The sequence below is a fragment of the Zosterops lateralis genome (assembly GCF_965231275.1).
Source record: "Zosterops lateralis genome assembly, chromosome: 7".
Lineage (NCBI taxonomy): Eukaryota > Metazoa > Chordata > Aves > Passeriformes > Zosteropidae > Zosterops > Zosterops lateralis.
In genome coordinates, this window is record NC_139767.1 from 11,698,668 (window position 1) to 11,713,187 (window position 14,520).

The following is a 14,520-nucleotide window of genomic DNA, read 5'->3' on the forward strand; positions in this document are numbered from 1 at the left end:
GGAGCCGGCTGCGGGGAGCGGAGCCCTGTCCCGGCCGCCGCGGGAGGCCAGAGGGAGGCGGGGGCCCAAGCGAGGAAGGCGAGGTACGAACTTCACGGAGCGAGTGAGGAACTGCGGGGGAGCCTGCGGGGCGTCCTTCCGCACGTTCCGGTGCTTTGTCACGGACGGATCGTTTCACTCGAGATACACGACCCAGAGCTGCCTCAGTCACTGCGAACGCTGAAGTGGGAGCTGCGGCTCAGCGCCCGCAGGACCCAGTAACGCGCGTTCCCGGTACCGCGGCTTCGGCTCCGGAGCCTTCGCACCCCTCTAGCTCACAGGCACAGGCTTCTGTGGCTTTTTCCTGCCCTGCACTGTTCGCTGGCTGAAGCTTTGGCCAAAGTGCGAGGAATGTGTATCATTTTACCTGTACAACACTATCTACAGTACAGAAAAAAAGCAGCCTGCAATAGAGAGGGGAAAATGTGGGGACATGATCCAAAGCCGTATTGGAAAATGGAAACAATGTCAAGCTACATAAGAAAAAAATTAAAAATCTTAAAATTGTAGTGTTATTTGAATAAATGTGCATCACGGATGTTTCTGTTGGCTGGCTATACATCTTTGAACTAAGTCTACAATAATTTGACTTTGGTATATCATAGTTATTAAGACTGTTCTTCAGCTTAGCTTCTGTGGTTTCGTATTGTAAAAAAACAGCAGAAAAAATTGTCTTGTGTAGCAGAATGAGACATCTCCTTTCCAGGTAGGAGAAGGATGCTGTAGCCGTTACAATGCTGGGGAGTATCTTAAAGCACCTGTATTCTTTTTTTTTTTTTTTTTTTTTTTTTTTTTTTTTTTTTTTTTTTTTCTACTCTGCTACAAACTTCCTTAGTGAAGTTGTTTAAGTCAATTGCTGATCCTCTGAAGCTGCCCAGTACCTGCTAAGGATCGACTTTTGTCTCCATTTGGTATCTCTAATAAGGAATTGCAGCAGATCTCTAAGTAGATCTACAGGGTAAAAATGTAACTGGAATGGCTTGGATATTTGGCAGTGAATGAAGTGGTGGGGGCTTGTTAGCTTTTCAAGAGTGTTCCCTTGATTAAGTAGGATACATAATTTAAATGCGGGATATACTCAAGTTTAGCTCCTTAATAAACAAAATTATTGGTTTCTGGTATAGTACTTTAGCTTTTATAAGCTCATTTTCATACAAAAATTGCATATTAACATGGAACTACTTCATGTAGCTGACTTTTTATCAGCCACCACATAGGATTCCTCATGGTGGCTGGAAAGTTGCCTATCAGAAAAGGACCTGGGATTGCTGGCTAACACCCTAACAGCTGGCTGAACATGAGCCAGCAGTGTGCCCAGGTGGCCAAGGCCAGTGCCATCCTGGTTTGTATCAGCAATAGTGTGGCCAGCAGGACCTGGGAAGTCACTGTCCCTCTGTACGCACTGGTGAGGCCAGTTCACATCTCAAGTACTGGGTTCAGTTTTGAGCCCCACACAAGAAGAAGGACATTGAGGCACGGGAGGGTGTGTAGAGAAGGGCAAGGAGGTAGTGAAAGGTCTGGATCACAAGTATTACAAGGAGTGGCTGAAGGAGTTTAGCCTGGAGTACAGGAGGTTCACAGGGACCTTCCTACTCTGCAATTACCTAAAAAGAGGTTATAGTCAGGTGAGAATTGGCCTCTTCTCCCCTAGAACAAGAGATAGGATGACAGTAACTGGCCTCAAGTTGCACCAAGGGAGGTTTAGATTGGATGTTAGGTATATTTTCTTCACTGAAAGGGTTGTCAAGCATTGGAACAGGCTGCTCAGAGAAGTGGTGGAGTCACCATCCCTGGTAGTGTTCAGAAAATGTGTAGATGTGGTGTGTAGGGACATGGTTTAATGGTGGGCCTGGCAGTGTTAGGTTAATGGTTGGACTCTCTGATCTTTGAGGTCTTTTCCAACCTTAATGATTCTACTGTTGAAGACTTGCTTATAGCTAAGGTAAATAGTCCCATTCTGTACTTAGAGAAGCTTTGATACACTTACTAGACATCTCTCTCACTGCCTAAGCTTTCAAAGCATCAGACATAAGTGTGCTAGAGGACATTCAGAGAGGCTACTCTGATCTGTGAGGGAGTTGCTTCCCTTTTTTTTTTAACTGAAATCCCTTACAATAGTATTTCTTCCCTCGCTTGTGAAATGTAAAGTGCAATTGCTTCTGCCTTGCTTTTTTTTTGTGAGCTAGTTCAGCTGCACACAGCCAAGCCAAGATCTGCCTAGCACAGCTGTGCTCCTTTAAAACAACAGACAATGATTTCTTTTCCTACAAACTGCCAGGGATTCATGAGTGTTCTTTTTTACTTTTTGCACTTGTGCAGTTAACTTGCAATTAAATTGTTTGTTCAGAACTGGCAATAAAATTTCTAAACCCATAAATTAAAAAACAGCACTTGAGTAGACATGTAGTCTCCAGTGTGGAGTTTGAAATTGATATGATACTTAAATAGAAGCAGGCTTTCCCTGAGCTGGAGTTCTGGGGTTTTGTGTTTGATAGCTGACAGGAATGCCTCACAGTTCTGATTAAGGAGATTGAAGTTTATCCCAGGTTTATGTATCATCTTACTTTGCTACTTTTTTTTTTTTTTTTTTCTAGGATAAATGGGTGTGTGTGACTTTTCCCCTGATCTAAAGCGGTTCCATGTCTTGTTTGGTAAGTTTGTCTTTAAAAATTTTGGCTGTTGTACCTTGTTACCCAACTATAATATGAAAAGCCCTGGTGAAATGTCTTGCTTGAGGGGATTTCCACAGTGCTGAGATGTTTGAACTTCACTGTGTCAGGTTTTGGTGAAGGAGACCTCAGTGTCTCTTCTCTCTAGGTCTGCTATGTGTGTTTGTTATGCTGTTTCTTAACCCCTTGATTGATTGACTTGTAGCAGAAGACTTTCTGAACTGCAGGTTATGAGGCCTACTTTTTTACGTTTTTGCACTGGCGTATTTAATAAATTGCAGCAACTCCACCAACATTCACTTGTTTCTGTTCTCAAGGACTGCTCCTGTATTCTGCGTACACCAGTTGAAGCAATCAGACCAGAAGAGCTATCTCAGAGCAGCATCCATGAATGCCTGGTAAGAATAGAAACTCTTAACTCCCAAGGTTAAATAAAAAGCTGGTGCATATTAAAATAGCCTGATTAGGGAGTACTTCTTGAAATGTTGACAACAAAAATAAACAGAGTACTTTGGGGCTTCCAACTTTCATAGGAGACTATAGGTATCTAAGTGTTAATCTTGTGCCAGTGTGAAAACAAACACACACACAAAACTTTTAACTCATAAAACTAAGTCATGGTAAAAGTACCAGCTTAAATGTTTGCATTTGAGTACTGGGCTTCAGCATTAATAATATTTTTGCATGAATTCAAAAAATACAAATTATTAAAAATTACATAGTCATTTTGAGAACTGTTTCTTCTCTCTGTTAGGCTGATTCTGATCTAGCCTGGATTCCCCCATCTACAGGAAAGAATGAAATGGTATTTTGCTCTTCTAATGTCTCTCATTATGAACTCCAGCTGGAAATAGGTAACATAAATGGACCTTAGAATATTTCTTCTCCTTCCTGTCAATAGTTTATTGCTAACTGCAGTAAATATTAAGTTTGGAAAATGAAGGATTATTCTTGTGCCTCTTCGGTTGAGAAAAGTGCAGAGCATTGCTTATATTTTAGTAATCTCTTATTTCAAGATCCCAGACAAATCAGCAATTACTTGAAATTGTCTCTTGATGTTTGTGCATATACATGTCAGTTTTCAAAATATGTGGTATGTGACAATAAATACAGCCTTAAGTCTCATAACTTGGCTACACAAGTTGATTGTTCTAAGGATGGCTGCCTTAGATCCTACTATGCATGCATATCTTTATGTGAATATGCATGCTAAGTGTTGTTCATTTAAATGTATAATTGATGCTGACATATGTTAAAACACTTTTACTTGTTCTCAAAATAGCAGAGCCATGCTTCAACTAATTTGCTGCATATATTTTGCTGCAATTACTTAAGGTCTTGGCATTCTGAAGGAAAAGGTCACACTTATCAATTGCAATTTTAAAACTGGAAAACGATCTCTAAATATGAAGGAAACCACGTGATGGATTATTATGCTTTCCAATGTTAAGGCAGCCATTTCTGGTTTCAGGAAGGAGGTTCAACAATTTAACTTCAGTCTACCTTGCACGGCATACACCTACAGACAGGCAAGTTGCTGTAAGGATCACAGACCTTGAGAATTGCTCTGAAGAGCACCTGAGAGCCTTACAGGTAAAGGAACAGCATTTCTGCACAAAGCCTGATGAAGATAGTGAGGAATACATATGAGATTACTGAACAAAGGTAGCCTTTGTTTGCACTGGGTCATTTCAGTCAAGTTTTTCCCTCCAAATGAGTAGAATATAATAAACACAATGCAGGTGTAAATTTGAGAGTTGCTTTCTGAAGATGGAAACTGACAATTGCTTTAGAAATACTTCTGTAATTGTACAACTTATTTGAAACCTGTTCTGTACTCTTATTTAACACCAAAAATTTGGACTATGAACAAACCAGATTTACTTCAGACAAATACAATTATGGGCAAGCTATTTACATTTCTGTTTCAGCCTCTCCACATCACCTGCAGTCTTGTATAAACAGACAGTTCTCTTTACTGATTACTGATGTAGTTAATGCTCTTGGTAGCACTGCTGTTCTGTGGTTAACACATGCACTTTCATTTAATTCCACAGAATGAGGTGGTTTTATCGCACTTTTTCCAGCATCCCAACATAATGACATTTTGGACAGTGTTTACTGCTGGAAGCTGGCTTTGGGTCATCTCCCCATTCATGGCCTACGGTAAGAACTGTTAATGGCAGTTTTGGAATAGGAAAAAGGGCTGATAGAGGTCCATGAGAGGTTTCTCTGATCATCTCCTGTCTTGTAGAAAAAATAGACTCTCCCAAACCGTTTATTTAGAGAAGATTTCCTCCTCAATGAAAACTGGTAATTGAACTGCATTAAATTCCACTTAGTCCTAGCACCCACCATGTGAAGAATGGTAACGGGGAGATGTATTTGACTTTATACAGCTTCTGCTAACAGAAGACCTATTTACATTGAATACAGGCTGGACACAGACTTCCAGTTAACAGAAGCATGACATGGGGCATCAGTTACATACGTGCAATAATGCAACAGTCAATAAAAAGATGAGAGTGCTGCTCTTGATGAGAGTATACAGTGAGAGAAGCATAGACAAGTGATTTAACAAGACTTCTTAGGCCTAGCTAGGTTTTTTTCACTTCCAGGTTCAGCTAGACACCTGCTGAAGACTTACTTTCCTGAAGGAATGAGTGAAGCTTTGATAGGGAACATTCTGTTTGGTGCAATCAGAGGATTAAATTACATGCACCAGAATGGATATATTCACAGGTAGGAGAATGTCAATAGGTAAGAACCAGATTATAGTATCTTAAGTATTGTCTCCTTCCTTTTCCTATATACCTTCTTATATCAGACAGTGCACAAGTAACAGTTTTTTCAATAATACAGGAGAACCAAGTTTGTAAAATCTTAACAGGAAATGTATTTGTACATTTCTTCAAACCAATTGTTACAGGGATTATATGTCTTCTCTTTGAAGCAGAAGAAAACATGAGGTATAGAAAGGGCTTCCTTAGTTTATACTCCTTGTAGGGAACAAGGGCCCTTCTCCAATTTCTGGCATTTTCTTCCTGATCATCTCTCTTACTAGAGAGATGAACTCCACACTAGCATCTCACTGTAAGTGAATGAAATATGAAAGCCTTTCTGTTCTAGTAGTTCTATGAATAATTCTTACTACTAAAATTTACCACTTTATGTTACAGGAATATTAAAGCTAGCCACATTCTGATTTCAGAGGATGGGCTAGTTTCTCTCTCTGGCCTAAACAACCTCTACAGTTTAGTTAGCAATGGACAGAAGTCAAAGGTGGTGTATGATTTCCCCCAGTTTAGTACATCTGTGCTTCCTTGGCTGAGTCCTGAACTATTGAGACAGGTTTGTATAATTTACACATAATTTTTCCTATTCAAAGTTAGTGGCAGTATTCAATTTCCAGCTTAAGTCTGCTTGTAGAATTGCAATGAAAGACGTTGAACTACAACTTTTAAAAGTACATATATGTACTGAATTTTTAATTCTTTAGAGAGAACCAGCTCTAAAGCTGTTGGTAAGGCAATGCTGTACTAAATCTCTATACCCAAACCTCCTGGAAACTACTGCAAAACCTGAAACTTGTGCTTAGTACAGCCATCAGATTTCTGAAAAATGTCTGAGGTTTCACAATTTAATTGTTTCAATGCTGTGTAGGTTATGGGGCATTAGAATCTTGTTTTGAAGCAGACATTTGTATTCTTGTCAGCACCACTCAATGGCCTCAGTGATCAGTAGTGTCTTCCTTCTCTCACAGGATTTGTGTGGCTATAACATGAAGTCTGACATTTACAGTGTGGGAATTACAGCATGTGAATTAGCCAATGGACACGTTCCATTTCAAGATATGCCTCGCACTCAGGTACAATGCTAAACGTTATCTTTAGTTAAAAACGTGCTGGGCATTTTGTTTTGTTTTACTCACAGAAAACAGTGCTATTGCTGCTGAAATAGTGGCTTTTTTTTTGTTACTTCAAATATGCATGCCTCTTTCTAGAACAAATAATCCTTCCATCCCTGGAGTTCTGGATAGCTCTTGAACTTCATACTGCTGTTCCTTCCTACTAGATGCTGCTGCAAAAGCTGAAAGGTCCCACCCACTGTCCTTGGGATATAAATACCTTTCCCCGAGGAGAATCCAGGATGAAGAATTCCCGATCAGGTGTTGATTCTGGAATTGGTGAGAGCATGACCCGCACAATGACCAGTGAAAGACTCCAAATGCCCTTTTCCAAAACATTTTCACCTGCTTTCCACAACTTGGTAGAACTTTGCTTGCAACAGGACCCTGAGAAAAGGTAACATTTTGGTGAAAACTAATTTTTTTGTCACTTCAATCTAAGACCAAGCATAGCTCATGGGTTAGGATACAGTAATCAGTTGAATGCAGTTAGAGTCAGAATTTGAGAGCAGATGTAGCAGATGTTTGAGTACACTTATATTTGTACTTTAAGAATTGTCTGATAAAGTAATTGAACTTTTAAAGTCATTTGACCCCTGAATTTCTTGTAATATGAATGTGCTTTTTAACAAGTAAAATTAACTTTCCAACATATACTTTGTCCAAGAAAAAAAACTCAGAAATCTGAAATATATGTTTTCAGTTCTATGTCTCTTTTGAATTGAGGCCTTAAATTCCTTGTTAAACAGAAACATGAACAGGCATTTAAAAATAGATTTCTTCAGTAGTGCTTTCACTACAAATTGAGGTATAGAATGTAGGAATTGTGTGCTGCTTTTCTCATTCTTCACATTTGTCTTGTGGATGAAAACCCACAGGGCTTAAATTTATTTGTCAATCTGGCCTGTTATCCAAATGCAGTACTTTACTTTCCAAAACATAATTATATTGTTCATTTTATGATTCAGGCCATCAGCAAGCAGTTTGCTTTCGCATACGTTCTTCAGACAGGTGAGTTTACTATATTTCATTAAATGACACAGCTATAACCTAAATAAGCCACAAAAAGAGCTAGATTACAAAATAATGAAGTTACCTGGAGCCAGAAAGTGTCTTGTAAGAGCATACTTGCTTCAGAATTGTTAACAAAATTATATCGATAGAGTACAGGACACATAAGATTAATCAATTTTCCCATTGATTAAGTTGATTTAACTTAACTAAAGGCAACCTAACTAATTTAAAAGATGGTTAATATTCTTAATTTAAAGCAGAACTGCACAGCTGATTTCATTAGTCTTGAAAGACTAATAGAGTGGTGAAAGCAAAACCTCTCATCCTTTTACTTTCAGTATTGTAAAATGCAAGAACATGGCTCTGATTTCACATGCTTTTAATGAAGTCAGTTGCAAAGTTATGGAGACTTTAATGTGCAGCTTTAACTTTTTTTCTTTCTAGATAAAAGAACAAACACAGAATTCATTACTGTCCCTATTACCACCTCCTATTCAAAATAACAGATCAGAGTTCTTGGCACTGCCCTCAACAGCAGTTGGGACTCAACTTGGACGTATTGCTACAAATCAAGATGATACAGACTGGGAATTCTAAATAAATACCAATGATACCTCTCCAGTGTTTCAGAGAAGGAAAATGTGATTTGTATTTGCTGCTTTTGTATGGTTAAAATACAGTTAGACCAAGTATACTTGAAATGCCATGAAGTGGCTATAATTCATTAACTTCCTCTTGGCATCACAAAATGCAGCGTGCCTCATTCTCTGACTGCAAGGAAAACTCTGTATAAAGAATGGCTGAATGCTCACCTCTCTCTTTCAAAGTCTTTCTTATCAAGAAAGTCCCTGCTGTAATCTTACTATGTACTGTATTATCAGCTCCTAGTGCTGCAGTCCACATGCCTTTCTGAATTCAGGCCTGGGGTTTGTCTTTGATTTTACCTCATCATCTATTTGTCTTCTCATTATGACACAAATCATTTTAGTAAGGAGAAATCCTCCACTTCCAAGTTGAAATGTGAAACTGCACAGATTAGTTGCTTATGTAAATAAATGTTTCTCTCTCAAAAGATATTTTTCTCACTTGACATGCTGTCATATTTGCCAAAAGTTAGCTATGCATCATTTTTCATGCAGTTTCAATACTGCGTGTTTCCCAAAGAAGTTAAGCTGCTTGGAAGTGGGACTCCTGCTCTTGCATCTGTTCACATTCTTAGTACAGATCTGGACTTCTGCACCTCTGTTTGTTGTTGTGTCATTTTAGCAGTTAATCTGAGGATGTATCACTATGCAAAGTATGTCTCAAGTTCCAGCAGGTACGGGTTAATTTTGAAGAGTCATATTAAATAATCTAAAGTTACTGTACATATTTTTATTTATACTGTATTCCTGTTCACCACCAGAATTTACCAGAACTTAATACTGTTTTCTTAGAAGAAAAGGCAACATACATTAAGCTTCACTAGCACAGCTGCTGGCAAACAAGCCTCTTCTACAAGGCACAGTTAAATTCCTGTGGATTAATTCTGCCATACTAAGAACCTAAGACCCCCCTAGTATCCTAGTGAATTTACCTGCTCTAAGTCAGATGAAAAGCAGTCTTCCTACAATTCAGTAAATTCTTCTCTCTCATACTGCACCAGGCAATTCAAACTGAACAAAAGCAGCTTTTTTCTTTGAAAAACCTGGATATTCTCATCGTGTTGTGGCAAAAGTTGTGTCCCAATGCCACTAGTACGTTTCTGATGTAAGCAAGATGGTGGTAAAAAAGTATAAATAGATACTGGATGGATATATTTTAAGTTTTTAACATAAACAACATTCCACATAAGTCTTCAAGTCTTCCATAGCTGAGCAGGCCTGTAGCCAACTTTGAGAATACCACTGCATTGCCAGCAGCTTTGCTACGAGACCTTGAAGACCAAATGACTGAAATACCAGCCTGAGAAACACACAAAATTCTAAATGACCACATAAAAGTATCAACAAAAAAGTTGATTCTACTCATTATGCTGTGAAAAGAGCTCTATATTTCTAAACCTAACATGTGAAACTTGAGATTAAAGACCTGTCAATAAACTTTCCCTATCTGCCTCCATTTATATCTATAATTCTTGGACTTCTGTTTTCACCAACAGTCCAGCCATTCTAACACTTCTTGTTACTACAGGGAGAAAAAAAAATCATATTTATGTCAATCATTAGGTAAGGAAATAGTTGTCAAAACTAGAAAATTATTCTGATTTTAAAAATTAATAACTTAATTGTGTACTTGTGGAGAAGATACTATTTTCATGTGAACCCCATGTTCTTAATTCTTAACCATTACAGATTTGGACTGTTTGCAAGTCAAATACATTAGACAGCATCTACAAGTAACTTTTGACTAACAGTACATGGAAAAACCAAATCAAATAAGTGAGAACACACATGAAGTTCTACACATTTTAATTACAGACCTCTGAATAAATATTACTACTGTTAAAACCTGTAGAAAATTTCAGGCAGCTTAACTGTTAGTATTTTCAAGCTTCTCTTACAACAAGGGTCATGGACTCTATAAAAATGAATTTGGATACTAATAACAATGTCAGTACAAAGCTATTTAAACTACTGTGTGTTCCAGTGGAGTTACTTTGCTGCCCTCTCTGTGAAAAGAATTAAAAACATTCCTAAACACTGTTCCAATTTCTGTATTGGCATTAAGAAGAAAATCACATAGAATAAGAAGGAAATCAAATAGAATTTTTTAAAGTTAAAAGCTCACAAGTCTTTACTCTTAGAACTACTGCTTTTCAACAACTGTCTCTTCAAACAAAAGCAATTACAAGCCCCTGTGACTTCTTAAAATAACCAGAAATAATTGAAAATAATCCCTGGATTATATTTACTGAAAGGTTTGATATAATTTTGTTCATTAACTGTGATGCTTTCTATTGAGGAATAATACAAAATAAATATTAGTTAGGAAAGAAGATGTATAATCATATTATTAAGGTTTCAACTACCTGTCACTGAAAAGATGATCTGGGAAACAATTGTTCTGAAAATCTTAAGTTTTTGCATAAAGTTAAGTTTTAAAAATCTGAGGTTTAGGATCTGCATTGTTAAGATCTGAGTTGCAGAGACTTCCTATTCCAAGCTGACAGTTTTGAGCACAATAGTTTTTTGTTGGATTGTGGTTTTTTTCAGAGCACTTGTTTACTCTTGCTCATACCAACGATGTGTGTTATCAGCATGTGAATTAGAACTAAACTTGGACTTGAAATTTCCAAGTATCTTGCATTTAGGCTCCATGTGATCTATTTTCAAAGGGGCTTATAAAACCTATACATTTGCAAAATCTCATGGCCAATGAAACAGAAATCTATAGCCTGGTTACTGTTGAAATACTTGTGAAAACAACACAAGTAGGATTTTGCAGCTACTTTTCGTTATGCTAGCATTTAACACTATGTAAAATACATACCTGTATAATAGAAAACTTCTGTTAATTAGCATTATCCTGAACATATGCTCAATGCTGTGCAGTGTCTCACTGTCTTGGTCTAATACCACAGCAGTTTGTGAATGACTGAATGGATGAACACAGGAAAAAAAGTGATCTACTCAGAATTGACTTGCTCTGACACATGAATTCTTCACTTTAAAGAGTCTCAATGCAACAAATACCCATTGAAGAGAGAACAGTTTCTTCCACTTGAAGAACAGAATTTTTTTTTTTTTTTTTTTTTTTTTTTTTTTTTTTTTTTTGTTACATTACGGAGTTTTACCTTACCTCTCTCTTTTCTCTAACCCTCTCCTTCTCTTCAAGTACTGTCAAAGTTGTTAAGCTAGAGGATGGGTAAAATTACAGGAAAGCATTTGAAAAACATTGTCCTGAACCACTCTTGACAAGAGACAGGTACCACAGCAAGTGGCTCACATACCCTGCCTTTAATGCTATTAAGTAGCTTCCCTAAAGTATATTAACTTGTCTAACAAACCTCTGAAACATCTAAGTAGCAGTAATGACCCATCCTAATGATGGCCATCCCTATCCTGTATGAATGAGGAAAAACTAATAAAATTCAGAAACAGTACACATTTCAGCAAAGACCTCAAAGGACTTTAAGAACCATACTACGAAATGAAACAATTGGATGTAACAGACAAGCAAAGACTTGAGTTTATAATAAAAGAAACCACTGAAAATTGAGGTGGTCTACTAATAACCTGGCAGCAAAATAACATTTGGTATTTAACATAATTAAATCTATCTAGAAACTTCAGATAGGATGAAGGAAGGAATATTAGGTTTAAACAGGTGCCTATGGAAATCTCCATAATTCTCAAATGAAAACAACTAGTTCTACTCTACAAACATATATGTTTGTTTCTTATCTGAAAGTCTCAGAGACTTCTGGAAAAATGTGCCAAAAGCCCATATGAAGTTAGCTGCAATCAAGTGGTGGTTTAATTTTTTGGTAAGATTATAGAATACACCATTATTGCTAGATTTACCTTCATACCCAGATTCATGGAATTCAGTTGACCTCTCATGAACTGCATCTGCTATGGAGGAGAACAGATTGCTGGCAGGATGGAGAGGTTTTCCTCTGTTTTGTCAAAATTTACACGACATATAGGCAAACAGTATCAATGCTGAGTTTATCTACTACATTTATTTTAAAGTTTGTTTATTCTACATTCAATATTAATTATCTAATTCTCATATTTCATGCAGTCAAAAGAAAAACATTCTTACAGGCAGATTTTTTTTTTGCCCATGTGAAATCTGGCAAGTCAGTTATAGATGAATTTTCTTTAAATGCTTTCCTGCTTTGAGGTGGCTGTTGTTCTACAGTAGCCATCACAGACCTGTGGAATGATATATTTGGCTGGCTGTCATGCTCTTTTTCCTGCTCCATTTTATGCTTCAAGTTTTCCTTGTCATGGGAGAACACATGATTTTGAATCCTTGTAGCTTGCAGCATGTAATGTTGAAAAAGGAGGTTCAGCCTACTTTCCATGATTTTTCTTCACTACATTACTAGATTTCCTCAAACTGGTTTTGAAGACAAAGTAGTTTGTTTTTTCTTCCTAAATACCATATTTATTAATATTTGACCCAGATGTGGGTGCACATTTCTCTACTTTACTTCTCTTTTGACTTCCAGTCAGGATTTTTTTGGCTTTTCTTTTTCCTTATGCTGGACTTCTAAAATGACACGTTTTGGGCAGCTTGTTGAGCCATGGCCTACAAAGGTAGTCTGCTTGAATATCAGCATCACAAGCATTTAAAACTGAAGAATTTTACTGTTTCAGACTTGGTTCTTACTCTTTTGCTGTGAGACTTTTTAACCATTAAAACAGTTACTTTTTTTTAATTTTTTTTTTTTTTTTTTTTTTTTTTTTTTTTTTTTTTTTTCAAAAGTGGTTGTTGGTTGGCTTGGTTTGGGATTTTGGTGGGGGAGGTTGTTTTGAGTTTTGGTTTGAGTTTTATTTGTTTGGTGGGTGAGAAGGGGTGGAGAGGGTGTTGTGTCCCCCTCCCCCCCCCCCCCCAAGGACTTCGGTCTGTTTATTTTCACTACAGGGATTAACTATTATATCTGGCAGTGGGTGTGGATTTTTTATGCACGAGATCTTGCTTTTTGTCTCTGTATCACTATTTGAGGCCTGCCTGTGTCCATCTGAATGGCCGTGCTCCCATGGCTATTTTACACTACAGGGAAACTGTACAGGGAATTCTCAGCTAGGGAGGGCTCTACATCTTCTACAGTTAGAAGAAAAGGTGACATAAATTTCAAATACTGAATTATTAAAGCGAACAGCTTGGTTCATGTGGGAATTTTTCCTTTTTGATTGAGTCTCCCGCGGCCGCTTCCCTCAGGCCGAGTCCGACATGGCGGCCCCGCCACCGCCCCCTGGCGGCCGTTACCGCTGCCCGCGCGGCGCGAGAGCAAGGCGGGAAAACGGCTGAGGGGAGCGGGGTGAGGGGGGAGCGGAGTGAGGGGAGCGGGTTGAGGAGGGCTGAGGGGAGCGGGGTGAGGGGCGGGCAGGGCTGAGGGGGAGAGGGGTGACCGGGATGAGCAGGGGTGAGGGGAGCGGGGCGGGCAGGGCTGAGGGGGAGAGGGGTGACCGCGGCGGACAAGCTGTTCGGCGAACAAACTCACCGGGGTCGGGAGGGCGACACACGGCACGAAGAAACATCTCCTAAAGTACCTGTCCCCAGAAGTTTCAGGCGGGAGGCTGGGAGTGCTCCCTGCCCTCCGTGAAGGGAGCGAGCAGCCCCGGGGGCACAGTACGAAACTAACACCCAAGAAAAATGGTCTTTCTGCAAGTATCTGTGAACTTACACTGCAGTTTCAAGCACAGACACCCTGAGGAATTCAATAGCACCTTCCACACCGCTATGAGGAAAAAGGAAGAGACAGGTAGGGCTTAGGCTTAGCAGTAGCTACTTACCTGATGGTTTTCTCTGATGTCCCAAAGTCTTCAGTCATTTAAACTAATTCTGCTGGAAATATGCAAGCGAGTAATTCTCACCTAATCATAACGCTCCTAAAGTTTACCTCAGCAATACCAAAACTTCTTTAAAAAGACACTCTGCAAATTAATGTCACCTGCTACGTGTTGAGAAAACTCTTGAGAGAATAACATTTAAACCAACTCGAAATTAACCAAATATTAAATTACTAGAACAATTAAAGTAATGAACACAATTCAGCTTTGGAGCCCAGCCTCTGATCAGGCTAGGTGGGGCTTTTTCCACCCAAGTCTGGAGCAGCCCCAGACAGCCCCTCAGCCTCCCATCCCAAATCCACACACAGACGGATTTATTTTAAACAGACTGAACAACGGGAAACAAGACAAAGTAGTACCATCATTTCTAACTAGTTTACAGCAA

At 38.7% G+C, this 14,520-nt stretch overlaps 1 protein-coding gene across 1 annotated transcript; it reads left to right on the plus strand.

Annotated features, from left to right (window-relative positions):
* The first annotated feature begins 2 nt into the window (after positions 1 to 2).
* Positions 3 to 9,713, plus strand: STRADB (STE20 related adaptor beta). Its single transcript, XM_083865272.1, has 12 exons — positions 3 to 83; positions 2,634 to 2,690; positions 3,026 to 3,106; positions 3,463 to 3,562; positions 4,180 to 4,301; positions 4,766 to 4,874; positions 5,327 to 5,450; positions 5,888 to 6,059; positions 6,472 to 6,576; positions 6,783 to 7,012; positions 7,584 to 7,626; positions 8,074 to 9,713. The coding sequence occupies exons 2-12, from the start codon at positions 2,679 to 2,681 to the stop codon at positions 8,224 to 8,226; spliced, it is 1,251 nt and encodes a 416-aa protein (XP_083721398.1). The 5' UTR covers positions 3 to 83; positions 2,634 to 2,678; the 3' UTR covers positions 8,227 to 9,713.
* Positions 9,714 to 14,520: the final 4,807 nt, after the last annotated feature.